This window comes from Schistocerca nitens, chromosome 3 (assembly GCF_023898315.1).
Source record: "Schistocerca nitens isolate TAMUIC-IGC-003100 chromosome 3, iqSchNite1.1, whole genome shotgun sequence".
Taxonomy (NCBI): Eukaryota; Metazoa; Arthropoda; class Insecta; order Orthoptera; family Acrididae; genus Schistocerca; species Schistocerca nitens.
The window spans coordinates 282,136,637-282,154,238 of NC_064616.1; the positions used below are offsets into that span (position 1 = coordinate 282,136,637).

General features: G+C 40.4%; 1 protein-coding gene across 1 annotated transcript in view; it reads right to left on the reverse strand.

Moving 5' to 3' along the window:
• LOC126248247 (histone-lysine N-methyltransferase trithorax) overlaps positions 1–17,602 on the reverse strand; it is a 205,915-nt gene that overhangs the window by 100,670 nt on the left and 87,643 nt on the right. The window contains exon 8 of the mRNA XM_049949096.1: positions 14,350–14,541. Coding sequence (XP_049805053.1) covers positions 14,350–14,541 — 192 coding nt within the window. The remainder of the gene's footprint in view (positions 1–14,349; positions 14,542–17,602) is intronic.

Genomic DNA, 17,602 nt, shown 5'->3' on the forward strand with positions numbered 1-17,602 from the left:
GACTGTGGAAAGCCAAGAGTTCCAAAACATTAACACTTGAAGAGGAACTGCCTTTGACTCTCTCCACTTCTTTGAAACCTGCAGATATAAATGCTTTCCCTTCTTAGTATTAAGGAAAGCACCCTTTCATTTAGCTACTGCAGTGTTCCACTTGAGAAGTTCCTATGAAGAAACATTTACAATCATATGCAGCTTGTGTGTCCAATACTGAACACAGCTCAAATGGTCTCCTATAATTGTTTTAAAAAGAGTTGACACAGTTGTTCGTGTACCTTGCACTGTCATAGTAACAGATTTACATTGTCATACTAAATGTTATAGTTCTGCAAAACACAGAATATTGCATGAACACACTGTGTTGAGTTTTTGTTGAGAATCTGTACACTAGCAACAAAAAGGTTTTGTTCATTCTATGCCTCATATGTCTTCACTAACTGCAAAAACACAACAACATCTTGTCAGTGGTCTCATCAGCTACCACGACAGCACTGGCAGCTAGCTGCTGCATCATTTCATCTTTTGTTGCTTTTGTACTTAAGGCACAACAGTTGTCCTCATTGTCTTGACACATGGGACCAGCACCTTAAACAAAATCATCCTACTGTTACCATTCAGTTTAAAAATAATTTAATCTGAATCTGTACTAACAAAATTTATTAATTCATTAAACATACAGTGGCAAGCTGAAAACAACAATCTGAATTATCATGCTGTTTACTATCAGTAATTCTAGCTTACCTTCAATGAATTCGTTTGCATACTGCAGAAAATCTTCATTTTCTAGTTTATGTAGCAGAATGTTGGCTTATAAAAACATTTCGATACCCCTTTGAGCCACATATTCACAGTTGTTTTTCTCCTTCTCAGCCACTTCAAAGCTTGTCCCTTCATTTTCACACTGGAATTGTTTGATTTATTTTCCTTTTGTGTTTCACTTGGCATGTGTGTTAAATCAGTATCTTTTCTTTCCCACAATATCCCACTGCTGATGTATTTACGGAACACTGTAAATTTATCGGGAGCATACAAAGCATCACCTTCAAACGCCCATGGTCTGTTGTTGCAGTAACTGCGAGCATGATGTTTTTACAATTGCGAATCCTACTTCAGTGAACAATCTCAAAGTAAACAGTGAGAAATCTCAAGAAAATGTGGACACTGGACAAGGCTTGATTCTTTGGAGAAAGATCTGAAACAATAATTCTGAACAGCCGAAGATCTTGCATCAAGATGAATTTTGACTCAATAAGAGTTGCTTCAGTGAGGACATACATTGGGTGTTAGACTGAAATTTGTAGATCTGGTTGTGGTGACAGATCGATCTGTAGCATAACCCAATCTAAGATAGGCTGAAATGAGTATCTGGTAGTGAGTTGGCTAGGACAACAAATGTGAATGCCAAATACATGTTGTGGCAACAGATTGAACTGTATTATTTAAGCGAGCAAGGGATGTCACGTGACCTCACACGTGGTTGTAGTGTCGTCATTTCAGTCACTTGTATAAACAGAATTGTATATAACATAGAAACTTTTCGAACTACTTTTCATGGCAATGTCTACAAAATTCAGTCACTATTAAATAACATTTCTGTTAGTTAATATCAGGTGCAACTTGTCGTTTGTCACCACAACCACGACTTCAAACGGGGAGGGGGGGGTGGGGGGGGGCAATGTCACACACTAGCCGAACACTTACATACTGTACCTTCTTTCTATCCACTACTAAGTAATCTCAAAATCTAACTCCAACATAAAACCTTTAGGAAGCTAATTTAATTTATCCCTTAACGTTACATTTCCTGACAGTTTACCACAACAAATCATACTAAAAATGTTCTTTGGAGAGATCTTTAATGCGGTGTGTGTAAGCTTCACTACACGCTTAATGGTTTTGGTATTGTCATTCCTAAACTTCACATGTTTAATGTTTTGTGTGCTCAAATGGCAGTGTTTATGAGTTCATGTGATCAAAGAGTGATGTTTCCATGATGTCATGGATCTTGTGCTGTGACTGACTGACATTAACAACCTGAGCAACTGCCATGGTAATTTACACACTGTATTTATACTTGTGTATTACAAATATATGCATTTTAAGTGATAAAGCGCACACAATCACTCAGCTGTATTGTATAGAAGAGTACAACCCCCCCCCCTTACACACACACACACACACACACAACACACACACAAAACCAGAATAACATTGCCGTGGGCGGAGCTTATGTAGTAAGCATTTTTACCACTACGCGTGTATAGCGCAACTCATTGCCAGTTCAGTGCCACCTGTGTTGGTGACATGGCTTGTTCTGTTCAACAGCAGTGACTGTTCTTGCTACCACTGTTTTGTCCTCGTTTAATTTTTTATGATAATTTTAATGAACAAGGTGCAGCTGTGAAATTTTGTTTTCTTCTCAGTAAAAATTCTGCTGAAACTGTTTTAATGCTGAAAACAGCTTACCCAGATGACACCATGGGAAAAACTCAAGTGTACAAGCGGTTTGCTGAATTTAAAAGTGGCAACATGTTGACTGATTGCAAACCTTGTTCTGGACACCCATCATCTGTCCAAATTGACGAAAATATTGACAACATTTTAAAGGTTGTGTTCACAGACTGTCGACAGCCAATTTGGAAGTTTTAAGAAGACTGGGCAACAATATTCATCAAAAAAGACCCAATTTGTGGCAGACAGGAGACTGGTTCTTCCACCACAACAATGCACCTGCTCACACACACACACACACACACACACACACACACACACACACACACACACACACACACAGCCATCTCTGTTACACAGTTTTTGGCTAAAATCTGCTTGGTTCCGCTGTCCCATCCACCTTACTTGCCTGACCTCACTCCGTGCGACTTTTTCTTATTTCTACGCATGAAAAGGGGCATGAAAGGAAATTGATTTGACAACACTGAAGGAGTCAAGAAAAAACGAGGGAGGAGTTGTCAGCCATTTCTACAGATGACTGCAAAAAAACGTGGAAGCACCAGTGCGACAAATGTATTATTTGTAATGGAGAGTATTTTGAAAAGGATAAGGTTGTTTGTAAACAATTTGAAAATATACAGCTTTTAAAAAATAGTTCCAACTTTTTTTTCTTTTTTGGTACTCCCTTGTACACTGCTCTGTTGAAATTGCATGTATACTTTGCCTGGAGTTACACTGTTTTTTTTTTTTTTTTTTTTTTCCTTGATTGATGCTTGCATCCAGTCTGGGCGCACCAAGTTTCTTCACTTCCATCCTAATAGCACGTTCCAAAATTTTATCTGATAAATGGCACACTGAATTCAGACTGTGTTGTATTCTAACTCTTAGCACACTGCTGTTATTTGCAAGAACATAACACTCATTAAATTCATGCATAATAGACCAACAAAAGAAACTTGCTAATAGCACACATTACTACAGTCAGCAAGCAAGAAAACTAAAGTAACATGGCACATTTCGCGCACAGGGTATATTTTGTGTGTCTTTTCCTCTAATCATTCACGGAACTCTCACTAGGTGGTGATACTTACGGTACCACACTCTAGCGCACTCCGGTGATACACCTGCAAACTTATTCCAATGGTGCATTGAGCAGTCAATGGCAGAAATAAAAGACTATCTGAAACACTATCAGAACAATAATACTAAATGTTCATTAATGATGCACCAAAACATAAGAGAGATATACAAAGACAGGGATTCAATACCGAAGTTTCAGAAACTCTGTTCATTCCCTTTTGATGTAAGCAGTGAAACATGGATATTGTTTGCAGGTTGGTAGGACATCCTTAGGCTGAAACACCAGAGCCCTAGGAAGCCATGCTCCCAAACCTCTGCTACATAGAGCTCCGTGGCATTTCAAGGCACAGCCTTGTGACTAACTACTACCCGTTTGAAAAAAAAAAAAAAATCACTTGATATCACATATCAACCGTTCCAAAAATGCTGACTGGCATTTATTAAATTTGTATGGGAAATACGTTAAATGCTTTCTGATAATTTAAATTCTGTAATATATTACTGAAAAATTTAATTTAATATACTGTTTTGGGCAGCTCTACCTCAGAGCTCTTAATTACGAACCTCGCCTGCTTAGTCTGTACAGCGTACAAGCTGAGTTCACGATGTGACAAACAAGGAGTTTTTTGTGCCTTTATCCAGGTAATCAAAATGTACGATAAATATATTTGTTTTCAGTCTGTGACTGTACCTTTAGAATTTTTTACTGTAGGGGAAGGACCATGAATACTACATATTCTGTGGTTAGCAAGCAAAACAATCAAGTACTAATGCACAGGCATCACACAGAAGTAAACAGTAATGAATGCTAAAATACACACATCAAAAAGAGTTTTGCATCACCCCAGTTCCCAGAACTCCCGAAGAGAGACATTCACTGTGGATATTGTATCAGAGACACAGTCCCTTTGACTGTTCAGAAATGTCACTAAACCTGCCCACAACCATGCATGAGCAGTGCGTATTAGACGGAGGGGGGTCTGACAGCCGATCAGTTCCAGTCACTCCAGCAGGAAGGAGGTACACGGCTTGTGTTGTCTGTAGTTCAACCATGTCTAGACGGTCAATACCGCGATTTGGTAGTGTCCGCAATGTTACTTTGTGCCAGGAAGGGCTCTCAACAAGGAAAGTGTCCAGGCATCTAGGAGTGAACCAAAGCGACGTTGTTTGGACATGGAGGAGATACAGAGAGAGAGAGAGAGAGAGAGAGAGAGAGAGAGAGAGAGAGAGAGACTGTCGATGACATGCCTCGCTCAGGTCATCCAAGGGCTACTACTGCAGTGGATGACCACCTACGGATTATGTCTTGGAGGAACCCCGACAACAACACCGCTATGTTGAATAATGCTTTTCGTGCAGCCACAGGACATCGTGTTATGACTCAAACTGTGCGCAACAGGCAGCGTGATGCGCAACTTCCCTCCTGACGTCCATGGCAAGGTCCGTCTTTGCAACCACGACACCATGCAGCATGGTACAGATGAGCGCAACAACATGCCTATTTGACAACTCAGGATTGGCATCAAGTTCTCTTCACCAACGAGTGTCGCATATGCCTTCACCCAGACAATTGTCAGAGTTGTGTTTGGAGGCAACCCGGTCAGGCTGAGTGCCTTAGACACATCGTCCAGGGAGTGCAGCAAGGTGGAGGTTCCCTGCTGTTTTGGGGTGGCATTATGTGGGACCTATGTACGTCACTGGTGGTCATCAAAGGCGCCGTAACGGCTGTACAATACGTGAATGCCATCCTCTGATTGATAGTGCAACCATATCAGCAGCATATTGGCGAGGCATTCGTCTTCATGGATGACAATTCACACCCCCATTGTGCACATCTTGTAAATGACTTGCTTCAGGATAACGACATCACTCGACTAGAGTAGCCAGCATGTTCTCCAGACATGAACCCTATCGAACATGCCTGGGATAGATTGAAAAGGACTGCTTATGGACAACGTGACCCTTCTACCACTCTGAAGGATCTATGCCGAATCGCAGTTGAAGAGTGGGAAAATCTGGGCCAACAGTGCCTTGATGAACTTGTGGATAGTAAGCCACGAAGAATACAAACCTGCATGAATGCAAGAGGAGATGCTACTGGGTATTAGAGGTACCAGTGTGTACAGCAATCTGGACCAATTAGGTATTAAGAGGTACCAGTATGTACAGCAATCTGGACCACCACCTCTGAAGGTCTTGCTGTATGGTGGTATAACATGCAATGTGTGGTTTTCACGAGCAATAAAAAGGCCGGAAATGATGTTTACATTCTATTCCAGATTTCTGTACTCTCGGAACCGAGGTGATGCAAAACTTTTATCGATGTGTGTATATCAAGTAATCAGAATTTTTATCGCCTTTCATACTGATGTGTTCAATAATAATAATATGCTGAAACATTACATCAGTGAAAATGGAACAAGCAATGAACAAGCACAAAAGATTGGTAATTTTAAGGTTACATGCAAAAGTCAACCTTAAAGTCAAGATTCAATTTCTCAATATTAATTAATTGTTGCCCTTTATGATAGTCTTTTGTACAGGAAATGGTAGATAGCCAAACTGCATGACAATTTGTTAAAACAGGCAATTCATGATATGTCGCTAAAAAAACTGCTAATTTCACATTATTTTTTGCATTATCGTTAACAAAAAGTTTTCTTGTCCATATTCTTAAGATACGAGGAGGAATGTGTGTTTCTCTGTAATGAATGAGCACAGATTCTCACAAATGTGACATTTGTTTCAAACTGATAACACCTTCAAGTAAAACTCAATTGAATTTAGGATCTAGTCCCTTTGGTCTTTAACCCTGGGGACCACCTCCTATATGTTACTCCTCCTATATGTTACTAAGTTTTCCTTCTGTTTGCCATCAGGCGTTCCTTAGTGCATTAGATAGTTTGAAAGAATTAGGAAGATACAATTACAAGAATCAGGAGGAGGACCATGATGCCTGTAACTGCCAGGAACCAGAAGTGTAATGAAGAAAGGACAAAGAAAAGTTCTATAATCAAGGGCCAAAAACTTAACAGCGATTTAGGAGAAATGTTGTCTGCTCCCTACAGTACCAGGTAAGTTTCCTAAACTGATCATGATGCAACTGCTAAATAAAGCCACGAAGTATTCCCTGCAGCTCCATTACATATAAAAGCCACAAGGTCACCTGTCAACAAAATTGTAGACCGTATTTCATATTCTACAGTAATTACACTATACATGGAATCCTTTCAAATAACTGCAAATCTATGAGAACTTTTATAACTACATCTATAATCCTGAAGCCACTTTATGGTATGTGGTGGAGAGTACTTGTGGTACAACATTCATGGTAAAAATCCATCTGTGCTCTGATCTCGTGTATCTCATTCTGAATGTGAGGAACAAATACAGTACAGTACACTGCAAGGTGATAAAGGCAGTTAACAGGAGTTTTCAATGCCATCAGATAAAATCATTGGCCCACAGACAGTAATATTAGGGGTATTTTCTGTGGTGATTCCCAGCAGACATTGACAGTAGTGCTATGGGCAGTGTGAGCTGACGAGTTTAAGGCAATACAAAAAGCTAGTTACCCAGTACAACAGGATGAAGTCAGAAGGCTTTAGAGCTCTCCAGTCCAGCACTCAAAGTAAGACATGTGTGATAATGGAATTAATGAACTATACATGTCACAGTTAAAGGAGAGTTCTGCAAAAACCTTGCACTGTCTACTAGAGCCCTGTAATACTATCTGCAGGGTCTGCACATGCCTGCAGTGTGTGAGAGAGAGGGTGAATACACTTTGTGGATGTCTGCGGAAGTTGCCGACAATGTCTGATGCTGCCTCACCTAATAACATAAATGAGTGAGTGATTGCCCACGGTCACGTGGATGTCACACTTTTACATTCACTTGTACATAGGCTACCAATATTCAGTGTGCACATGCACAAAGGACATCGATTATGACCAGAGTTGGGCCACATTTATTCAAATGATGAATGAGAAATAAAAATATTTATTTAAAATGTTATTCATTAACATGAATAACGACATTTACTCAAGATCTGTGAATAAAACATGTTCCAGATAATAGATAAATCAGAAATCCAATGACATTTATTGTTCGAATTCTTTGTCATTTCATCAACAAATGTGCTTCTAGTTGCTTCTAAATTACACTCCTGGAAATTGAAATAAGAACACCGTGAATTCATTGTCCCAGGAAGGGGAAACTTTATTGACACATTCCTGGGGTCGGATACATCACATGATCACACTGACAGAACCACAGGCACATAGACACAGGCAACAGAGCATGCACAATGTCGGCACTAGTACAGTGTATATCCACCTTTCGCAGCAATGCAGGCTGCTATTCTCCCATGGAGACGATCGTAGAGATGCTGAATGTAGTCCTGTGGAACGGCTTGCCATGCCATTTCCACCTGGCGCCTCAGTTGGACCAGCGTTCGTGCTGGACGTGCAGACCGCGTGAGACGACGCTTCATCCAGTCCCAAACATGCTCAATGGGGGACAGATCCGGAGATCTTGCTGGCCAGGGTAGTTGACTTACACCTTCTAGAGCACGTTGGGTGGCACGGGATACATGCGGACGTGCATTGTCCTGTTGGAACAGCAAGTTCCCTTGCCGGTCTAGGAATGGTAGAACGATGGGTTCGATGACGGTTTGGATGTACCGTGCACTATTCAGTGTCCCCTCGACGATCACCAGTGGTGTACGGCCAGTGTAGGACATCGCTCCCCACACCATGATGCCGGGTGTTGGCCCTGTGTGCCTCGGTCGTATGCAGTCCTGATTGTGGCGCTCACCTGCACGGCGCCAAACACGCATACGACCATCGTTGGCACCAAGGCAGAAGCGACTCTCATCGCTGAAGACGACACGTCTCCATTCGTCCCTCCATTCACGCCTGTCGCGACACCACCGGAGGCGGGCTGCACGATGTTGGGGCGTGAGCGGAAGACGGCCTAACGGTGTGCGGGACCGTAGCCCAGCTTCATGGAGACGGTTGCGAATGGTCCTCGCCGATACCCCAGGAGCAACAGTGTCCCTAATTTGCTGGGAAGTGGCGGTGCGGTCCCCTACGGCACTGCGTAGGATCCTACGGTCTTGGCGTGCATCCGTGCGTCGCTGCGGTCCGGTCCCAGGTCGACGGGCACGTGCACCTTCCGCCGACCACTGGCGACAACATCGATGTACTGTGGAGACCTCACGCCCCACGTGTTGAGCAATTCGGCGGAACGTCCACCCGGCCTCCCGCATGCCCACTATACGCCCTCGCTCAAAGTCCGTCAACTGCACATACGGTTCACGTCCACGCTGTCGCGGCATGCTACCAGTGTTAAAGACTGCGATGGAGCTCCGTATGCCACGGCAAACTGGCTGACACTGACGGCGGCGGTGCACAAATGCTGCGCAGCTAGCGCCATTCGATGGCCAACACCGCGGTTCCTGGTGTGTCCGCTGTGCCGTGCGTGTGATCATTGCTTGTACAGCCCTCTCGCAGTGTCCGGAGCAAGTATGGTGGGTCTGACACACCGGTGTCAATGTGTTCTTTTTTCCATTTCCAGGAGTGTAGTTTTCAAAACAACTCTTCTTTTCAAACATCTCATCATGAAGTTTATCTAATTTGGGAAGATCTGTCATTGTGATACATTAAAGGACATCCACACAAGTAAAGAGGATATCGGAGCATTATATCTCCTGAAACCATGTTTATTTCAGGATAATTATACAAGGCTCAGTTTCACATGGTCTTCAACAACCACTGAGGGATTATCAATTCCACTGTAGTTTTTTTGCACATAATTCGTTATGGTTCCACATCAGATTCACCTTCCAAATCAAGTTCCAAATAAGATTTTCTTTTTATGATACATCATCATTTGAAACTCATGACCCGATATCTTTGACTATTATATGTCTGTAGTTTGCCGTAAGCCTCCCTCAGTTCACGTCCGGCCATCCAGATTTAGGTTTTCTGTGATTTCCCTAAATAGTTTCATGCCGGGACAGTTCCTTTGACAAAGCATGGATAAGTTCCTTTCCCAGCCTTCTCTAATCCAAGTTTGTGCTCCATCTCCAACAACCTTGTTATCGACAGTTCATTAAACACTAACCACCTACCTTAATTGATATTTGAAAAATGAAACCTGGACCTAATTGTCAATTCTGTCATTTTCATTTTAAGCAGTATCAAATACTAAGTATTTTGGTTCAGTTTTGGCACCGACCACTCTAAGGGCTGATTGTATAAAGCATTTAACCTTTGGTCAATACAGAAAATGACCTCAGATAAAAGTTAACCTGGAAATCTGCATTGCATAAACTTTAGTCCTCGATCATATCACAATGAAATCTGATCATATTTGATGGTGAAAATTCGCGGTTCAAAGTCAGGATCAGCTCTAATTCCCAGTTTATAGTGTAGTGGCACTACAATCCATTGCTTTTTTTAGCAGATACCAACTGAAATAATAATAAAAAAAGTTGTTATTAACACAAAAATGGCATGTAAATATGTGACTATGCCATTACCATGCCGCTGATGCTCAAAATACTGGTTTTCGATCTGGAATGTTAAGTTAAGGGAATTACCGGCTACCGTGTGTACTTAATGAGAGTTCTTGGGAGATGACTCTTAATTTATGTGATTAGTTCAAAGGCATTTTATAGACACTTAGCAGCAGACTAATTAAAGGAGAATTCAAAATATTTGCAGTAAACAGTTAAGTATGGGAATTTTGACAGCAGCCAATAATAATTCAAAATCACTTATATAAGGTCTCTTTCAGCTCAAGTAGGAGTAACTATGAAATTTGTATTAAATTTTTAACTACTGAACATATGCTTAAATTGCTATGACAATTCCATGTGTACTGATAAATAGAACATAAGCAAGTGTTTTGAAATACACTAACCTCATAATACTGTCTCATTAATTTCGATGGCTCAGAGGTTATGCTGTGGCCCGCAGTGCAGAAGATCACATGTTCAAATCCACATCAATTCTTCAAACATTTTTTTTCATTTCTTACTACTTTCTCTACTTTTATGGGTCATAAAGATAATCATAACATCATTAACATGACATTCCATACCACTGAAACCATATCTTACTCTCTGCTTCCTGAGCATTCTGGATCACTATTGGGTAAAATTCTGTGTGCAATAACCCTGATGATGATGATGATGATGATGTCCGATACTCCGAGGAGCGTAGGGGATGATGCGGGAGACCCACACTGCTATACTAGGCAAGGTCCTAGTGGAGGTGGTTTGCCATTGCCTTCCTCTGACCGTAATGGGGATGAATGATGATGATGATGATGATGATGATGATGATGATGATGACGACACAACACCCAGTCATCTCAAGGCAGGAAAAATCCCTGACCCTGTCGGGAATCGAACCTGGGACCCCATGTGTGGAAAGTGAGAACGCTACCCCAAGACCACGAGCTGCGGCAATAACCCTATGTGATGTGAATTGCATTGTTTCCTTTTGTTTACTTTACAAATATCTAAGCATTCTGATGTGTTCACTGAGGAGGGTGAGCCCATTGTTGGAGTTAAATAACAAGTCATTTAAGTTGAGGTTTTGTTTGGAGAAAACTACTGTAAAGTAACTGGAACTAAGGCTCCGAGACTGTCTGATGAAATCATCGAAAAGAAACTAACCCCTGACTGCAATGTACAAGTTACTGTTAATCTTAAGATTTCACACCACAGGAACCTTTCGTTTTCAGTGAATTATATCTTTATAATGGCCCAACACAATATCCAGCAACAAATATTTCTAGTATTGAGAGTAGTTTGATGACTGCTCCTTTTTCTGTTTACTTGCTCCCAGGTTTATAGCAAGACACTTTCGATAATAAATGCTGCCTATTATGGTGTACGATAAATATTTGCAGTTGAAGTACAATAATCATGCGCCAGCCAATTTTAGCCTTGTTGCCAAGTATGGGTAAGATCAAATCTGAACCTGCTTCGGTAGATCCAAGTTAAGCGTTATTCAACAGAGCTGAATCCTGAACATAATTCAATTTACGATCTTATGTCAAATTTGATCTCGAGTCAGCGATTTTTATACAATCAGCCCTAATTAGTGCCAATGAGTCACTTCATTCCAATACCAGTCATTAAACTCCAGTGCTTATTGGTACCTTCATTCCAGTGCCAGATATATTTTGTGGTGCTGACTTGGCGCATGTAACTAACTGCGATAACCCTGTTTCGTGACAATAACATTAAAATCATAAAATTAGCAGGCTGCTCCATTAACACTAACCTATCTCTCTCTCTCACACACACACACACACACACACACACACACACACACACTGATGAGGAAAATTTACAGTTTAATTAAATTTGGGAGAACTGTCAAGTGACATGATGTTACCAGTCAGCTAATAGATTTGTACATTTGTTGACCACTGAAGCTCCCACTATGCAAAATGAATTTCAAAATTTATGTGCTAAATTACTTCCTATTGAATACAAATTCGCCCTAACAAGTAGCAATATACCAGCAGTCTAAGTTTCGGCTCCACAATGGCTGATAAAATCCACATAAGTAAATGCTGACTCTATTGAGAATGCATCCACTTGCCTCCAACATATAAATCTATATGAGAACATAGTTCTTATGGTGATATTCTTGTACAAATGCTTCTCAGATTTCTTGCTTCATATGATTTGTAAACAAATTCAAGCTTTCAATGACTTGCTCTGTCATCGTAGTCATAATGTGTTGTCATAATAATAGTGTGTTCATATTTTTTGGCCAAATTATGTTGCAGATATGTTAAAAAGTCAAGGAAATTCCATATGCTACCAAAGATAATGTTGATGTCTATGATGGAGGAACCTAGGTGCAACACTGATTCTGCTAGATGGTAAATAATTCACCTTATTTCTCTGTAGTCTTTAAGGATTGAGTGTCCATTTCCATGCACCACTAAGGGTATAGCCGTTGTCCTGGTAGCAGCATCACCACCACCACCACCACCACCACCGCCAGCAGTAATTATTATTGTAGTAGTAGTAGTAGTAGTAGTAGTAGTAGTAGTAGTACAGTGTGTTAACTGTAAGACGGCAGAGTTGTGAGGGGAGTGCGGGGAGAGGAGGAAGCAACCTTTGGCTGGCGAGGGGTGAGGAGCCGTTGGGGGGGGGGACAAGGCATGCCTACCAGTTGCAGTGCTGGCACTACAAATTGCGCGTCTTGCTTACACGAAAGCTGACGAAAGGCTTGGAAGTAAAACTCGCTTTAAATGTTGTTCGTAAAGAAAACTGAAATCGTCATGTATGTATGTTTGTCTACTATGCGCTCACAAACCATTCATCCGATTGCAATACGGTAGCACGGAAAAATGAAATATAAGGTAATTCGGACGAAATAGGGGGCTCCTTCAAAGTGATCGCGAACAAAATATCTGAAATGGAAACTCACCTTTTCTTGCCAGGCGTTTGTGGTGATACGCCAGAATGATTCTTGGAAAACTGTTTGAATCTTCCAATGCTACGCATGCTTTGTCCTGTGTATGTAGCAGCTCTCACTGAAGATTTGTAAATGGAGTGAAGCAATTTCTTCTGCTCCCTTTCCCTTTCACAGCATTCAATCACACGCAATATAATTTTGCGAGCATCGCTACGTAATACTGGTTTGCTTCTAACCGTAGGCCTACCGGTAGGGGTTGTTGGCGACTCCCAAGATGGGCCAGCAACTGCCTCTTCACTCATTTTGATAATGTTTAGCCCAACTGCACAATAAAAACACGCAGAACAGTACAGCGCAAAACAATAACGAAGCAGACGACAATGGCTACCTTGTACAACACAGTCAGCTACGTAATGTTGGCAGCAGTCGAAACTGCGTGCCTACCGAAGCCTCCCGACGTTTACCGACTTCTACCGATTCAGGACTAGGGAGAGGTGTGCCATCTAAAAGTTTACACACTGTAGTAGTACATTCTGATCTCAATTACTTCTTTAATGGCAGAGTCCCAGTAGGTAGATGGATGCAAAAGATTTTCATTTCATCAAATGCGATCATGTCTGTTTATAGAGCTATGTTCAGCAACAGCAGATTCATCAAACTGAGGGTTATATTTCAAGATGATGAACTACAGTGGCCCAGTTCCAATCACTCACCTGCGAACATTCTGCAGAACACTTTTTTGTCAGATCAGCAATATTTATTATGAACATTACAGCTTCCTCTGAGTCAATAACCCTAATATTCTTGTTGCTTTCCCATTTATCACTTACACTGTCATAATCTTCACCAGCTCCTAATCATTAATATCCCTTTCTTATAAAGATGCAATAATATCATGACTTCTTGTTCATACGGGTACGGCATGCTGTCATTGTGCTCGTGAAACACAGACTAAACCGTGTAAGCTTGTACTTTGGGCACAGTTTCATGGACGCGAAACTCATTCTGGCTACTGGTATTAAAATAGAGCTACTACAAAAATCACTGATCTACAGAAGAAACACATTACATGTCTACAGCACTGTGACAGCTGTACTTGTCCTTGTAAGTGAATGAGTTAGGAGTTCATGACATCATCTCATTTGAGTTGTTTGAAATTCTACATACACTAAATAATATTTTCATGTGGTAAACATTACAAAGGAAACATAATGTGCTAAGCTTTCTTTCTATTTTCTACACACAATTGAAAAACAAACTGAATCTGCAAAGTATGAATTATTTTACTAGTCAGCTACATAAATTGCATTGCAGCAGCCTCACAAATAATTTTCTTTCAGTATAAGCTAGCAATACAAATATAACTTACTTGTTCTTGACCAGCACTTCCACAAAGAAAACAAACTGCTCGTACTGGGAATGGTTCAGACGCAATTAAAGCAAATCCTGTATTGCAAACCTCATCTGGGTCATAGCTCTCCCAAAAGTCTATGGTCATCTGATGGGAAGATTCCTGTGACCTATCCTTCCCCATAGCAGGAGGCAAGGTATGCAACCTAGTCTGTAAAAGTAAACAAACAGTAAAAGCACTGGAGACACTAAAATACACATGAGAATTGCTTTCTTTGCTTGCTGTTATTCAGTTGTGTGTTTGTCATGCTCACTGTGCAGTTGGGAAATACTATTGGTAAGTAGTTGGTATGATAAGGCCACCACAACTACTTAATCATTATTACTTAAATTAACAGCGAAGTTCCTGAGCTGATTTGAAATTTCATGTCCAAACCATTATCAGCTTACCACAGAATTTGAAGAATCAGAGTACTGCAAGGTTAAAAAGTTGCTAACCAAATTAGAACAAGGAGACAACATCTACTTTGCTCCATGAGATGTGTGTTCTTGCTGGAATGCAAGTAACAAACAAGTTTTTAAGAACTATATTTCTTCAATGACTACCAATCAATGCATGTTCTATAACAGAAACTAGTCAAGATGTAAATCTCGAAGCAATAGTTTCTATGGCCTACAAAATTGTAGAGATTACGACACCCTGTCAGTACATATATAGTACAGAAACTGGTTTGTCTCTATCTCAAACAGACTTTCCCCCTCTGGAAAGACAGCTTTTGAAAGTAACGACTGCAATTCGGAAACTACAAACTGGGTCTTGATCGGAAAGCAGATTGAAATCACAGTGGTGTGCACAGAAACATTCTGTGTTGTGGTACCACTATACAGTCAAACAGAATGCGAAGAAGTATACGCCACCATGTTCATTTATTTCTCATCAGTCCGCTAATGCTCAGACAGAAAATTAGTATGCTACTCACTTGGCATTGCACAGAGTGAAGAGGCCAAGTCATCTTGCTGCCTATTACTAACTGATCGCAACAGACATCTTCCATTTTTAGTTTACTCCAGAGCAGAGATTTCTGTATTGCCAACAGTATTGCATCACAAAAACATTCAGAAACAGCAATTCTATGCTGCAAATGGTTTCGTAATACACATATACAGTGAAAGACTACTGAAGCTCGAAAGATTTCCATGGCCGTTCTTCCTTGCAGATATTTACCAACCAATTATTATCTGTTGCTTGATCTTAAGTCAAAAAAGTTACTTGACCGAGAAACTTTAATCGCTAGTACAGGCTCTGTAGACATTACTACAGAGGGTTTAGTGTTTCTCATTGACCCACAGCATAAACATCAAAGCTTGCTAAAGACATAACCTAAAATTCCCACGAAGAAACCTAATAATGATTTTCCTGAAGTTAATGTACACACACAATGGCAACAACAGGAGCTCCAGTGTATGCACGAGTGGGACACTGATCACCAGAAAAATTAGCACAAGCAAAACATTAACTTCAGGAGACAATCAGTCTTGGCATACATCGTCCTTCCAAAAGCTGCTGGTCTACTGCTCACCATCCCGTTCCAAAGAAAAATGGAACTTGGGTCCCTGTGGAAATTACAGAGCTTTAAATGCTGTCACAGTGCTAGACCGTTACCCAATTCCACATTTACAAGATTTCAACTGTCCGCTCTCCAACAGAAAGATATTTCCTTAAATCTGAGCTTATCACCACATTTCTGCTACAACAAAAGATGAGCCTAAAACAGCCGTTATCGCACCATTTGGACTTTCTGCACTACTGAAAATGCCATTTGTTCTATACAATGCAGCGCTAATATTCTAACGAATTATTCATACATTCTGAATGGTCTGCCTTTTGTGTATTCCAATTTAGATGATATTCTTGTTGCTTCAACATCAGATGAAGAGCATGTAATGCATCTGCAACAACTTCTTCAATGGCTAGATAAATATCATCTTAACATCAACATAGCAAAATGTGTTTTTGGAGAGAGAGAGAGATCATGATCATTCTTAGGTTTTTGTGTGTCACATCAATGAATTTCTGCATTGTGAGAAAAAGTGAAAGTAACCGAGAACTTCCATCACCCCAAAACAGTAGCACAACTATGTTATTTTTTAGGACTGGTGAATTTCTTCAGGCGTATGCTACCACATACTGAAGAAATCCCAAACACCTTTGTTTAACTTGTGCAAAAACACCAAGGGGAAGGATAATCTCCTTGTTACATGAACTGGCAAGCCAGACAAATTGCTCAAGAAGTTAAAAGAAGAACTAGCTAACGCAACTCTGCTTCCTCACCCAACTGATCTTCCCTTAATTTTGATGGTCGATGCTTTGGACTATGCTATAGGTGCTACACCAATCGCACATAGGAACACCTGAACCTCTTGCATTTTTCTACAGGTCTCTCACCAATGCACAACATAACTGTAGTACCTATGACTGCATACTGGCAGCAGATTAGGCAGTCAAACATTTTCATTATATTTTGGAAGGTGGAAAATTCACAATATTCACAAGCCACAAGCAATTAACATTTGCTTTTTAACAGAGCCCAGAAAAAGCAACGTCCAGGCGACTGAACCATACGGAATTTCTCAGTCATTTCACAGTAACTAGGGATATTCACAGTAGCTTCTCAGTATATACACTCTCTTATGAAATTTGTTATTAACAACCAAACCCAATTCAAAAGTAATAGCAGTGTGCATAACTACAATACTAGGAGAAAGGATGATCTTCACTATTCAAGATTAAATCTAACTTTGGCACAGAAAGGGGTGAATTATACTGCCACTAAAGTCTTTGGTCACTTACCAAATAGTATCAAAAGTCTGACAGATAACCAACAAGTATTTAAGAAGAAATTAAAAGAATTTCTGAATGACAACTCCTTCTACTCCATAGAGGAATTTTTAGATATAAATTAAGAAAAAAAGAAAAACAAACAAACAAACAAAAAAATTATTAAAAAATAAAAAGTTGTTATATTAACTTAATTATATTGTGAAATTAACTTAATTATGTCATGTATTGGAAAATTTTACTCGTTCCACATCATTACGAAATATCGTATTCATGATCCATGGAACTAGTATTAATCTAATCTAATCTTTCTCCACAGGTATTCAATATCTTCTTTGAGAAGAGAACATTCCTGCCATTACATGTTCCAGTGTTGCAGGCATTACCAGCCACCATTTCATGTGCACAAAGCAGTAACCTAGAATTGGTCAAG